General features: G+C 41.6%; 1 protein-coding gene across 1 annotated transcript; it reads left to right on the forward strand.

Moving 5' to 3' along the window:
* The first annotated feature begins 76 nt into the window (after positions 1 to 76).
* Positions 77 to 13,571, forward strand: ZMYND19 (zinc finger MYND-type containing 19). Its single transcript, XM_075579183.1, has 6 exons — positions 77 to 395; positions 4,082 to 4,141; positions 5,835 to 5,941; positions 7,017 to 7,157; positions 7,492 to 7,672; positions 9,134 to 13,571. Exons 1-6 carry the CDS (start codon positions 345 to 347, stop codon positions 9,275 to 9,277), a joined length of 684 nt encoding a protein of 227 aa, XP_075435298.1. The 5' UTR covers positions 77 to 344; the 3' UTR covers positions 9,278 to 13,571.
* The last annotated feature ends 1,726 nt before the right edge of the window (positions 13,572 to 15,297 follow it).

A 15,297-nucleotide genomic window follows, 5' to 3' on the forward strand; every position in this document is an offset into this window, starting at 1 on the left:
CAGCGTTTCTATAGGTTAAAAGGAAAACTGGTTTCCCCCGCCCACACTTCTATCCACACCCCTTTTCGTTGCTCTCTGTGCGCGCGCTGGGAGAGGCGGCGCGTGGCATCTCCAACGGCTCCCAGGTGCAGGGCAGCGGCGCGAGCCCCGGCCGTTTGCATCGTAGTCTGGGTATTTGGTTTTTTTCCCCCCGCGCGCTCGGCGCGATTGAGGTGAAAGGGGGGCGCAGAGAGGCAGCCGGGGGCCCCTCCGTGTGTGGTGGGGGAAAAAAGCGACGACGGGTGAAGGAGCCGGTGCAGCACCCCGCCCCCTCCCTCCCTCCCCACACCCCCCTTCTCCCGGCCATGACCGACTTCAAGCTCGGCATCGTGCGGCTCGGCCGGGTGGCTGGGAAGGTGAGACCCGGGGGAGGAGTAACTGGAGGGTTGGGCAGGGAAACGTGTGATGGGGGAGGGAAGAGAGCGATGTAGGCCGGTGGGGTTGGGAAGGTGAGCCATTGGGGGGGGGGGGGGGTAACCGGAGGGTTGGGCAGAGAAACGTGTGATGTGGGAGGGAGGAGAGCGGTGGGGCTGGGAAGGTGAGCCCCGGGGGGAGGGGTAACCGGAGGGTTGGGCAGAGAAACGTGATGAGGGAGGAGTGGGATAAAGGCAGAGCGGTGTGTAGGCCGACTGGGCGGGACCTTGCAGAGGGGAAGGGCTGACTTGGGAGAGGAACCGGTCTCTACCTCATGGCACTGGCGCCATGTGCAAGGGAGACCCCCCCCCCCCACACACACACACCTCCCGTGGGAGGGTAACCACAGGCGGGAGAGGGGGGCCCGGCTGTCAGCAGCACAGGCAGGCCTGTCATGTGAGCCTCACTCCGAGGGAGGCTGATTCGAGGCTCCCTCCTCTCCCTCTCCCTTATGTATCTGGCCGTGGCTGGCATGTTTGGGCTTGAATCACGTCTCTTATTTTTTGTACTGCCGGTCACACAGCCTGGGCCGAATACTGTAGGTATGTGTTGTAGACGGACAACCTGTAAATCTAAGATCCTTTTTGGTGTGTGCAGCACAAACACCATTCTAGCAAGCTAGATGTAGCTCACAGTCATGTGAGCTTCCTATTGCACACACCATTTTTTATATTTACTTTTATGCCTGGATCTTACGTGTGTGTACACACACACACACACACACCATTTTCTTCAAAAGACAGAATTGGTTAACATAAACCCTATTGGATATTTCAGAAAATACTATTTTTGATTCAAGAAGGTTATAGAAAAACGATGGCATTTCCATAATTAACATTGGTGTTCACACTTTATGTATGTATATAAACAAAGAAAATGTGGGGTGCACGCAAACAAGCAATGTATACAAAAATATAAATATACTTATCAATAGTCCGGGTGCTTGCAGATGGACAGGGAACACCAGCCACTCCAATAAATATACAAAAATAGAAAGTCTGCAGCACTCACAAATAGAAAAGTTATTTATTCTCAAATCAGGCAGTCAAGCTAGCTCCAGAGCTTCTTTGACTGCCTGATTTATTGAGAATAAATAACATTTTTATAGTGGAGGTTTTTTGTTGCCTTTTTCACCCACCATAACTTAAAACGTGATGGTAAACCCAACGCCTTGAAAATTGCAAAGCCAGCAGCACAACCAACTTCACACTGATGATACCCATTAAGTTTGAAACATGTCTGTGAATGGTTTATCTGGCTTTGCATCTGATTACCATGCTGTGCTTTAAAGCTGTGTTAACAGCAAACATTAGCTTATATGGGCTCCATGTAACAATGGTTTTTCAGGCAAAAGGTGACATGGTGTGCTCATTTGCATGTCATTTCCCAGAATCCCTTGCTGCAGTGGAAACACTGTATGCTGGGGATAGTGGTTAAAGGCAGGGTTGCAGACCTTAAAGATCTTTTTAGTGTGTGTGTGTGTGTGTATTACACAGTATATATTTTTGTTGTAAAGGGTTGTGCAGCTGTTGGCCACCTGTTACAAGAAGTTATAACCTAGATTAAATGGTTTCCTTACTAGTATGTTTTTATAAGAATTTTTTTTAGTTACTTTTGTGTCCTTGGTCCTATAGAGCAAAATCCATATCACAATCTTGATTTTAAATGGCTATGTTCCTGTGGCTAACATGTAATGATGTGCCACATGTTGAGCTATAACAGCCAGGGTTTGTCTGCTTGAGGGGGGGGGGGGTGTAATACAAGGATGTGAAGCATTTTACTGCTGAACCAACATCATCCTCATCTGTAATGTTAGTGCATTGTAGATGATTTAGGATCAGCTAATTAATTTTGGCATTCAGGTGTAGTTTAAGTACTTTGCACAAACTGGAATGTCACAGTAAAGATTGAGAAGTATTCTACAAAGGGTTTTGTGAAGAAAAGCTGAAATGAGAAGTGACCGCATGAGAGGATCCTGATCATTTGGGTGTTCTCATGTGGATACTTAGCGCCTTTTTGTGTTTTAGTGAAAGTGTCACAACATTTGTGGAAGTAATGAGCATTAACATTTTTGCTAAGAGGGGACTGCAACACATTGTGATGGCTTAAGTGTCTCATTTGAGTGCAGTTGAAGATTTTACCTAAAGACTTTTTTTATAATACGGGTTACGAAAAATAACCTGTTAGAATATTAAGTCTGAAATGGTATGTGTTTGAAAAGTATTATATCTAAAGTCTTGCTTAACACCTGCGTTTGCTGATGACTATTTCCCGAACAAAATATATCTGAAGTTATTGGGAAGCAAAGTTTGGTTATATGTGTATATACATTTAGTCACGTAATCGTCTTACTGGCTCCATTAACAAGCTCTGTATTCTGTGACTAATCAGGCAATACGGTACTATTATAATTGTGCTGTTATATGAGGCAATTGTCTACTGCGTTTGGACATGTGCTTGCTTACAGCTGTTAAGATTTTGACTTGTGCAATCTAATTGCCCAGTTTTACTAGATGTTATGTACAATTGTTTTGACTTCTCATTAAGGTCACAAAGCTTTTTGTCTAGTGCTATTATATTATCAATAGACAGAGGACGTGAGCGTAGCAACAATGAAACCAGTTTTGGGAGCAGTAAGATTATTATTTTGGTTAGAAATGTCTTGTAAAGTAATAAAAAAACATTTGTTCTGTTCTAGCTTGTAGTAAAATTGGGTGGATCACCATAATTTCATCATGATTTGGTTTAGTCTTTCATTTTTACACTATTTTAGATCCTTTTGTAAAGTTGTATTTCTGACATTTTATAGCTTTTTGCAAAAGTGAACTTTCAGGTTGCAAGTAGCTGTCCATAATAGTTATAGTACTTCATTTTATTGGCTGGTGCTTAAGTTGTGACTGCAAGATCAATAAAATACGTTCTGAGGTTTTGTACAGTAAAGGCTTAAGTTGTCATACATGGGTGTGCTCCCAATTTACATACAAGCTGCAGATATCGTATGCGGATGTACATTTCTGGTCACTGCATATATAGGTCACATTTCTGGGTATAGAGATGTCATTTAAAAACCTTACTTTTATTTATGCATGTATCTTGGAATCTCGATGGAAAATATGTGGAATAACTTTCAGCCGACAGTTGTGATTTGAGTTGTGAAAGTTGTCATAAACAGTTGTGATTATGGCAAAAGCAGAACTAATAATTACACTGTAGAAACTCTGATTTTAGGTCCATTTACTTTTAGGGATATATTTATCCTTCATAAATTGTGCAAAAAAGTTGTTTGATATTGATCAAAGCAACAAAAAACATATAAAGCAACAGGATTTTTTTTTCTTTGATTAGGGGCTTTAAATTGGTTATTTACCAAAAAGACCGCTTCACATGTATATTTAAAAAAAAAAAGCATTATTTAGTTATATATTCACTCAGGTGTAATCTGTAAATCCCAGAATCTAAATGTTGGTAGAGCTTGTCGTAGCATGTCTGCTGTTCCAGATATTGTATTACAAAGGACGCACCTGTCCTTATGTTTGTATGTTAATAAGCTATGGTTTTTAAGTGCTTGTGTTGAGTATCTGATATGCTTGTTTTACATATACCTACATGCAATCTTCTTTCTTTTTAGACCAAGTATACACTAATCGATGAGCAAGACATCCCGCTAGTAGAAAGCTACTCTTTTGAGGTAAGAACTGTCACTATCTTTTTGCAGTATAAAACAGAATTTCCTTAACTTTTACACTACCAGAGGGGCCTGCAACATATTTCAAAGCAAATTTTGCCACAAAGGGTTTGTGTGCATTTCTCCTGTTGTACACACATGGGAGAAACAATGCTATTTGCAAGGAAATTGATGATAATGTCAAGTTTGCTAGATTGAAGACATTAATTTTAGTCGCAAGGACGTAAGGTTACCTTACAGCAACCCAACCACTGATGGCGTTCTTGCATGTGAAATCTGAGAATTTCCCGTATTGCCTATAATTTGAAACAAACTTTTAATGTTTATGTTGAACTGAACATCTGAAGGAGCGGCTCAGGGAGTAAAGGCACTGAGTTTGGGAACCCGGTCCAAATCTCAGTGTTGGCTCCTTGTGACCTTGGGCAAGTCACTTGATCTCCTTTTGCCACAGGCACCAAAAACACATTGTAAGCTCATCTGAGCAGGGACCGTCTGTTCAAAAATCCTATGTACTGTACACTGTACTGTACTGTAATTGTGAAGCTCTGAGTCCCATTGGGAGAAGTGCTATATGAAATAGTTATCTGCCTTGGCACTTAAATAGAAACTTGAGGTAGTAGCTGGGTGCTCCTATTAACAGTATAGTATTAAAAAAATGCTAAAGTGCTGGAATAAGGAGTGATTAAAGTGAAAATAAACATACTATAACACACAAGTGATAAGTTGTGTGCTATAGAGATATATATCTTTTTACTTGTTTACAAACTGAAATAAAACTCGCCACATACAATCTATAAAACATGTGCTAATGTGATTTTGTAAAGCGGCTCCAAACACTTTTAGGCGTCGTCCAGGGTGGCGCTGGGCAAGCGCACTCACGCCGGCTGCGATTAAACACATTGCTGCACTGTGTGAGCGAGCGCCTGCGCTTGCTCGGTGCTTGGCTGCTTATCGAAGCAAGCAAATTTGAATCTGCCGCTTACTAGCGTGTCACATGAGCGGTTTGCCCAATGAGGACGAACCAGCTCCGTGACGTCTTGGCCGTGACGTCCGCCGCACGCACCTAGCCGGCTACAAATCGCCCGGCAGAGTAGACGTGCATGATGTCATCGCGCATGTGCACCAGCGCGCTCTCTCCCTGTCTGGCTGCAGCCTTAGGACTGTTCCACAAGTAGTATGATGGTAGCAATGTCTTCCAGGTATAGGGGGGGAAGCAGTGTGTTCAGCGTAGATGTAGATGAGAATATAAGTGTAACAAGTTCACAATTTGAAAAATGTATATTGAATTGTCTATTCCACTCATCTTTTATATATAATCTCTATGAACACTCTGTGCTCCCCTTACCTGGAAGACGTTGGCACTTAATATGTTATTTAAGATTGAATTGAGTGCCCAGCAGCTTTGGCAAATTGCAACTCAATGCACCAAGTCATAAACCAGTTAGAAAACAACAATGTTTCGAGCAAAACCTAAATGTCTGTTCCTAAATGTGTTCCTAAATGTGTTTCTAGAGGTTGAATTTCTGTTAACATGATCTGTTTGCACTCTGTATAATCAGATATACTGTAGTGCCTATAGAAGTGGCCTTTCCACCAAAGAATATTGTTACATGTAAATAACAACTTGAGGATTGTGTGATGTTTTTGAAGCTAGCATTGTTTTAAGGGACTAATTTCACAGAATTATTTCTTTCAGGCTCGCATGGAAGTAGATGCAGATGGCAATGGTGCAAAGATATTTGCATATGCATTTGACAAGAACAAAGGAAGAGGCTCTGGTCGTCTGCTTCATGAATTATTGTGGTATGTTTTTAAAATCGGCAATTTGTGTGTAATGTAATATCACACTTAGGTTTGTTTTCTCCATTTTCATAGGTTTACCATTTTAGCTACATTAACACCCAGGTACAATTTGACACCTATTTTATTTACGTTCTCAAGCCTGTGACTGTACTTGGTTAAAGTAAATAAACTGGATAAATCTTTAGAAAGTGTTATAAAAAAAAAAATCCTGCACGTTTCTTTATCCTTGAGTATATTGTCAATAGCTTTCCAGCCACTCCTATTTCTCCTATAATTTGCCTATACTAATAAATACAATAATAAAGAAGGATTTAACATTTTTTTTTCTTCTTAACTTGATATGTGGATAAAATTACTGTGGTTGGATGAAGTTTTAGAAACCATAGTTATCAACAACCATATCCAATAATTCAAATTGTAGTAGTGTTGAATTCTAACAAATATATCGTCTGTTTTTTTTTTTTTCTTCTGTTTTTAAGAGCTTAAGTTTACCAAGCTCTTCTGCAGCGTTCTTTTATATAGAGTGCTTATTTGCATGCTATTACCCAGAATCCCTGGGTACTGTGCCAGCACTGTATGCCCTAGGAGTATGGCGTAAGGCTGGTTTTAGGGACGTGCCTGAAACTTGAATTTGCTCATAAGTGTTATTCATTACTGTACTCTATACTAGCAGTGCACAAACTGGGGGAGCGCTAGATTTTGCAGTGAGCAAACTAGTGCCCGAGGGGGAGGGGCTAGATTTTCTTGGCGGGGCACAGCAGTTATATAGGACTTGTGCTCTCCCCCAAGGATTTAAATGAAATGCCGGGGGACAGCACGAGGCTTCTATAATACACTTAACTTCCCGTGACGTGTCGTCCTGGTAGCCCGGTGTCAAATGATGTCGCGGGGTCACGTTACCATGTCGAAGTGATATCACATGACCCCGCTCGTCATTTGACAGGGGGTGGAGCGACGCGCCGAGGAGAGCAGGCAGGGGTGCGCACGAGGAAAAGTTTGCGCACCTCTGCTCTATACAGTGGAGATGTGTTTGTGTACCTAGTATTTGATCAGGTGTTTTAAACCATTTTAATAGGCAGAGGCACAGAGGAGGGATTGCACCAGGATTTCAGGTCATACATTTAAATGCTGTGACGGTTGATAACAGACTGGATAATCTACAACTGGTTCCTTGGGGCTGGAGACCTAAAGTAGAAGAAATATCTAGCAAGCAAAGGTAAAAACATGTTTTATTTACTACTTGAATGTCCTGATACTTCCAGACATGCTTTGTACGTAATTATTTGTTAATTTATCTTATTTTAATGAATATATTCTAGCTGGTGTTTACTCTAGTGGGTGTCAGAAGCCCACTTCAGAAATATTTTAGATGCGCATAACACTTCAATATATAAATAGTTCATAAGTTATTATGTTCAGTGGGTGAAAAGATGCCAATCATGGCTATTATAAACCTTTTCATTGTAACTCTGTACAACATCAATCCAGCAGAAAAGGGACATTTTTAATAATGAATAAGGTTTAATTTGACTGTTTGCATTTTCTTTCAGGGAACAATCTTTATATTGGTTGGCTATACAGCAACTCCCTACTGATCCCATAGAAGAGCAGTTTCCTGTGCTGAATGTCACACGCTATTTTAATGCTAATGGAGATGTCGTTGAAGAGGAAGAAAATTCGTGCACATATTATGAATGTCATTACCCTCCTTGCACAATGATAGAGAAACAGGTACATTTTGGAAAATCAAATGGGATATACACCCCATATTTTTATTTTTCTCCCAAAAGTTTTACACGTGAAATTACTTTCCTTTTCTAAGTAAGCTATACCACAGGGGTGTGCAAACTGGGGGCAGGAGATTTTTCTGGGGGGGTTGTAGAGGCCCCGTGCTCTTCCCCAAGTCATTTAATTTAAATGCTGGGGGATCACATATGGCCTCTGCAACAATAAACTTGCCATAATTCAGATGTTGTGACGCCGGGATGTGATGTGACGTCACATGACCCCACAGTGTCCAGTAACGCAGCTGCAAGGTAGATGGGGGGTTTGGGGGGCGCGAGCACCAGGGCAGGCCAGACGGGCGCAGCAGCAAAAGTTTTCGCTCCCCTGCTATACCACATTCATAGTTTCTTTGATTTGTAGGCCTATGAGGAAAGTGAATGGTGAACAATGGCATGTTTATTAGGTTATTAGGCTTCTCTCATTACTTAGAACAAATTATTTGCCTGGTTTGTCTGCATTTGTTATCTAAAATAAATGGCATGTTGTGTTTGCAAATCACACAAGTCTGTTATGTTTACCTATTCATATCGGATATTTTGTTGGTTGCAACACGTACTGGTAAAATGTTGGGTAGGAGATCTTCGCCCTTCATTTCTCACAATCTCACAATCTAGAACAGCGGTGCGCAAACTGGGGACGCGACCCCCAGGGGGGGGGGCGTGAGACTGCCGACAGGGGGGGGGGCGGGGTTTAGAGGCCCCGGGCTTCCCGAAAGCACTTAAATTAAGTGCCGGGGGAGCTGCAGGGCCTCTGTAAACCTAACTTACCGTGGCTCCGGCGGCTTCCTCCCTGCGTCGCCATGGCAACGCGGCGTCAAAATGTCGCTGCGAGGTCATGTGACGTCACATTGCTATGGCAACGTGCCGTCATTACGCCGGTGCGCGGGTAGGTTGGGGGGGGGGGGGGGGGGGAAGTGAGGGGACAGCCGGCTGGGTGGCGCAGGGAAAAAAGTTTGCGCCCCCCTGATCTAGAAGCATGTACATTAATATATTGCACAAATGTAAAGGTTTGTTCTTGTCATCCTACATGAAGGCTCAGCTGTAGGACAATTTACAAACTGATTTAGTGTGTACATGTATTCTATTACAATAGCAATCTGTTTTGATACAAAACAGGAGCGTACCTTTTTATTTATATAGGTCTATATTGCTCACCTTTAAAAAGTTCTACTTGTAATCATAGGCAAGTCATTTGATCTGTTTGCCGCATGCAAATTGAATTGTAAGCTGCTCTATTATACCTGCAACATTTTTTGGACAGTACTGTGTGCCTTGTAAGAACAATTGTATGTAATTTTTGTTTTTAAACGTGGAGTCTTCTAAGATTTCTGAAATTAATTTAACTGGATCTTTAGTTTAGTGAAATTCACTAGTCGGTTCTCATTTATATATTTATTTTTCGTTTTAGCTGCGTGAATTTAATATTTGTGGACGTTGCCAACTAGCAAGATACTGTGGTTCCCAGTGCCAACAGAAAGACTGGCCTGCTCACAAAAAACACTGTCGTGAGAAGAAACGGATGTTCCAATACGATCCTGAACCAGAACGATGACTTGGGTGTCACAGATCTCTTCGTAGCAGTATGCTCCCTCGTTTGAGGATAATGGGACATGTTTTGCACAGTTACGACAGACTGGTTATTGAAGCCAGAGGCACTGAAAAGATAACCCTGTGATGCTTGAGTGGAAATAGGGCTGTGTTGGACTAAGCCGGCTCGGACTGTGACTATCAAAGGAATGGATCTCTCCTTTCCAGTATTATATTTTCAATCAAAAGGACTACTGTGACGGCTCCAACCAGGGAGCTTCTAATTTATATGTTACTGTTTGTAAAGTCAATGTACAGGTTTTTTTATGTTGGAGATTACGACTAAGTGATCCCAGTGTCTGAATATGAACCACTCGTTGGCCTGTGTTTGTATTCATGTACAAAATGCTTATATTTGCCTTTCCCATTCAGTGAGGCACAAAGCAAAAATAAGCCAACTTTAAGGCAAAAGGTCCAACAAATTGGGGTTTGAAAATATTATGCATGGAAATACTGTAAAATAATTAAAAAAAGAAGTAAACTATGGCTAACTATACCCAGCAGAGATTATTATTTTTTTTCCCCCCCCGCATAAAATGACAGCAACATCCAAAAATATTTTGGAGTCTGTCTCCTATGTTAGTGTAGAACAGTTTCCATATGAAATAACCAGCAACAATATATAAAAAAAAATATATAATTTATTTTTCTTTTCTTTTTTCTTCCCAACTTCAAATTGTATTGAAAAATTTTCACACAGCATTACTGACAGTCAAACATTTTGTCGCCTGCACACTCTTAAATGCCATATCCATGCCTCATGACACACAAACACACAACATCACCATGGGGGGGGGGAAAGCTGCTAACTTCTTCGTTCTTGGTCCCCCTGAAGGATACTGCATTTTGTCCTCTTCCATCCGAAGGCACCTCTGGCGTTTCCCCAGTTCAATAACCATGCCTATCTCTGCGTGATAACACTTTGTCAGTCCCAGTGTAATGTTTAGATTAGACCTACCGTCCCAATCCCTTAATCGTACTTAATCCCCTTAGAGCCACACAGTGGCATTGCTCACCCCTTCGATGTCTGTCTGGGTCAACCAGACCTTTCGGACGTTTGGGCCAGTGTCGTTAACTAAACTTGTCAACTTTTCCATCTGGCAGACAAACCAAATTCTGTTCTGAAATTATTTTCAATAGATGGAATTGTGTTTTGGTTCCACAATGCTGCGATTTTGCATCTCATAGCTGTTGCAAAATGAGCAATTAATGTATTTTTGGCTCTGGCTAGTTCATGCACTGGTTTGTTTAACAAGAACAGCCAAGGGTCCAACAATTTCGAGGAGCAATAATGTTTTTAAGAGTAAAGTGGTGTGTTTTTGTTGCATAGTAGATGAGGTTTAAAAAAAGTACGTCCATCAAGTTCAACCTATGCTAAATTTAGACAAGATACTTTATCCTGGATCTATACTTATTGATCCAGAGGAAGGCAAACAAAAACCCAGTGACATCATTGGATGATAATCTCATAAGGGGAAAAATAAATTCCTTCCCAACTCCAAGAATTGGCAATCGGATTAATCCCTGAATCAACATCCTTCCCATGTATACTTATTTGGTATATCCCTGTATACCTTTCCCATCTAAAAAGATGTCCAACACTTTTTTTTCTGAACAAATCTATTGTATCTGCCATCAGTCTCCATGGGTAATGAATTCCACATTTTAACTGCCCTTACTGTAAAGAACCCTTTCCTTTGTTGCTGGTGAAATCTCCTTTCCTCCAACCTTAAGGGATGGCCCGAGTCCTTTGTACTGCCCGTGGGATGAATAGTTCTTTTGAAAAGCTCCTTGTACTGTCCCCGACGCCTTCTTTTCTAATGTATATAAATCTAATTTAGCTAGCCTCTCATCATAAGTTAGATTGTCCATACCCTTTATTAATGTGGTGGCTCTTCTCTGTACTCTCTCTCGTTCCATAATGTCTTTTCTTAGGATTGGTGACCAAAATTGTACTCATATTCAAGGTGCGGTCTTACTAGTGCTTTGTAAAGGGCCATAATTATGTTTACTTCCATCCATTGCCCGTTTGATGCAAGATAAGGTCTAGTTTGCCTTTACAGCTACTGCATGACTTTGGGCACTATTGCTAAGCCTGCTGTCTACAAGCACTCCTAAATCCTTCTCCATCAAGGATTCCCCCAATATATCCATTTAGTTTGTACGTCGCTTTTTCATTCTTGCATCCCAAATGAATAATCTTACATTTATCTGTATTAAACCTCACCTGCCATTTAAGTCGCCAGGTGTGCAGGTATGTTGAAATGTTCTGTGCAGCAGTTGGGAACTCCTGCAGCTAATGAGGTTTAGAGACAGCTGTTTAAGAATCCAATACTGTTGCAAAAACACAGCCCCACGTTCAAAGAAAAAAATACCATTGCTTTGGAAATATGAAGCTGGTTTTTGCTGCATGGAGAATTTTATATGCTGAAATGTCATCCAGGTATTCTTGAGTTCCATTACTGAACAAGCCTACCACTAGGAGGCATTCTTGATATGTAATTAGTAGTGGGTGATGCATGGTGAAGATTTCATAGTTCTTGTATTGGTTCCCGGAGTTTGACTTCCACAAACACTTAATGTTGACAATGTCTGTGTAGCAGGTATGGCTGCTTTTCAATCTGCTTAGCTTGTGGACGGTTGTAAGCTGTGAACTGGTACAACTTTTTTTTTTTTTTGCATCTTAACCATTTCTTTCATGCACAAACACTAACATTTTACTATACCCAGGACCCTTTCACTTTTAAATAATCTAGCTGCAAAAAGATACTCCTGTTAAAATTGCAGTAATAAGTAGTATTTATTACATTTCAACTATTAAGGGGGTATATTTCTCCATATGACAATTACATGGCGCGAAACTCATAACAGAGTAAATATTGAAGTTACCTGTCTCTTGTGGGTTACTTTGACATGGCGCAAAATGTTCCATTTTTACTTTGTCCACAATATGTCATTTAACAGTGCCTTTTTTTTTTTTTAAATTAAGGGACATTTTTATTAATGCTGCTTTAAAAGCTTGCTGTTGGGAGTAAAAAGCTGTGTTTTTGTAAGTCGGGTCACACTCCAACAACCCTCCGGTACTTTTTTTTTTAACCATATACATTGGGCCTTTGTACTAGGAACTGGTACCTACATTTCCCTTACATTTATAAACCTAATCCTTCCCCTCTTCTGCAGCTGCTGGGGCTCGGATTCTTCCTGGCCTTACTGCATTTGCAGAACTCCCATGGAGCTATCAAAACAAACGGATTAAGGCAATGAGCTCTAGAGCCCAAATCCCACTCGCCATTGGTGGTTTTGCTTTGGGAGAATGTGATCTGCTAGTTCTGGGGGGGGGGGGTTGATTTACTTTAAAGCCCCCTTATGTTCCTGTAGTAGGGAGCTGCGTAATATTCCAGGTCTCTTCTATCTCTGGGTAATGGCTTCACCCATGCACAGAGACCGGAGAATTGGGACAACATGCAATCCCTTATTACAGGAGCATAGCAGGGGCCTACAAAGTTGATTTTGCACCACTAACTAGGCCCTGTGGTCCCCCTCTCCCCAAGATTGAATAGCTGGGGAAGGGGAATCCTTGAGAGCTCCCAGTGAAGTTGAGGGGTGACATTTAAGGGGGGGGGGGAGAAAGAGTGTCAATTTGCCCAGTGGGTATTACCTTACACCTGCAAAGGCAGCCACGGGCAGCTTACTAAGATGAAAAGCAGGGAATACTCTTGGGTGGAGCACAACTTTTTCTGAGCAAAAAAATGTCTTCGTGGTTCAAAATCAAAGCAGCGCTCTGCCCCTGTATAGAGTTTTGTTAGAGGTTGTGAAATTCTCCCTGTATATCACATTCTGTAGCAAGCCCCACATATTTAATTTCTTAGGTAAGTAGATGTAGCTAGAATATTCCAGTCTACAGAATCAAGAGCGTATAAAAGCGCACATTCACATTTTATTTCTGAGGCATCGTTGAATTCTATTAGACTGGAGGCGAGTTCAGTGGAACAGTCAGTGGCACCTTCAAAAGCCCTGGTGCTCAAACCTTGGTTACATAATTACATTGTCTCCAGTTGGAGAGAGAATTAGTTTTTCACTGGGTCCTAAATTCTCTGAAAACCAGGTAACGGTACCTGGGCAAAATGAACCATTTTACCTGGACGGCACTTACCTGCAGGGTGAGGAAGACCACTGCGGACGGTGACTACTGCGGTGATGTCGTTGGAGCAGCAGCAGATGTCCTGGTGGTGGTGGCGGCGGAAGCAGCCGCAGATGTCCTTATTCAGCTGGTGGGAGCAGCGGAACACGGCACACAGCTGATGCTGGTGGGAGCCACGAAACCATGTGACCGGAACAGGGGCGTTCCTATTGGACAGACGGGGAGGATCTGGCTGTCCAATTGTAACGCTCCTGCTCCAGACACATGGTTCCCTGGCTCCCACCAGCATCAGCTGTCTGCCGTGTTCTGCTGCTCCCACCGGCTGCACAAGGACTTCTGCTGCTGCTCCAATGATATCGCCGCGGTCCTCTTCACCCTCTGTCGACAGCTGCAGGTAGTGTTGAAGTATTTTTCAGCTGCTCTGAAATTACCCGGCGCTGGTCCCAGCCCCTTGCTGCCGGGTCCGGTTAGCTGAAATAGCACCAGGTAATTTCCAGTTACTCGGTACATCGCTAGAGAGAATGCAAACTTCAGACAGGTTTAGTCTCGGTCGATATTAGATTTCTGGGTGCGCAGCATTTTCAATTTTCTAGATTTGAAGAGAAAACCCAGTCTAAATCATTTTGGGATCTCCAGATTTCTATAAAAGCAGCTCGACCCTTGAAAGGAAATCTAAGAGCCTTATTAGACAACAATTGTATCCAAGGTTTTAAGAGTTTTATTCTGTAACATTCCTCATGAGAAAAACACTTGAATCATTCCGGGCTGTATTAGATTTGAATAGTGTCAACAAGTTCCTTGAATGTAAAAAAGTTAAATCTGGAATCGGATGTAGTGTCAGTACAGCCAGTAGATTGGATGGTGGCAATATTAGAGTTTCTGCAGGCGGGGTTTGATATGAGCATAGTTGCATAATAGATGACATTGAAAAAAAGATACGTCCATCAAGTTCAACCTATGGTAAATTTATACGACATACTTTATTCTATATTTGTATTTACTGTATATTGATCCGGAGGAAGGCAAATAAAAAGCCCCAGTGACACATCATTTAATGAGATCTCATAAGGGGAAAAAGAAATTCCTTCCTGACTCCAAATATTGGCAATCGGATTACTCCCTGGATCAACATCCTTCCCATGTTTACTTATTTGGTATATCAATGTATTCCTTTCCTTTCAAAAAAGACGTCCAACCTTTTTTTTTTAACGATATCTATTGTATCTGCCATCACAGTCTTCATGGGTAATGAATTCCACATTTTAACTGCCCTTTACTATAAAGAACCCTTTCCTTTGTTGCTGTTGAAATCTCCTTTCCTCCAACCTTAAGGGATGACCCTGTGTTGTTTGTACTGCCCTGAATATATTTGTATATAGTTATCATATCCCATCTTAGACGCCTCTTTTCTAATGTAAAATCTAATTTAGCTAGTCTCCTCATAAATCAGATTATCCATCCCCTTTATTAATTTGGTGGCTCTTCTCTGCACTTTCTCTAGTTGTATAATGTATTTTCTAAGGAGCGGTGCCCAAAGGTGTACTCTATTCAAGGTGGGTGTAGTCTTACTAATCCTTTATAAAAAGGGGCATCATCATGTTTACTTCCCATCCATCCATTGCCCGTTTAATGCAAGATAAGATCTTGTTTGCATTTGCAGCTACTGCATGACATTGTGCACTATTGCTAAGCCTGCTGTCTACAAGCACTCCTAAATCCTTCTCCATCAAGGATTCTCCTAATTTATCCCCATTTAATTTGTAAGTTGCCTTTTTATTCTTGTTTCCCAAATGCATAACCTTACATTTATCTGTATTAAACCTCATCTGCCATTTACCTGCCCA

Source organism: Ascaphus truei, chromosome 21 (assembly GCF_040206685.1).
Source record: "Ascaphus truei isolate aAscTru1 chromosome 21, aAscTru1.hap1, whole genome shotgun sequence".
NCBI classification, from domain to species: Eukaryota; Metazoa; Chordata; class Amphibia; order Anura; family Ascaphidae; genus Ascaphus; species Ascaphus truei.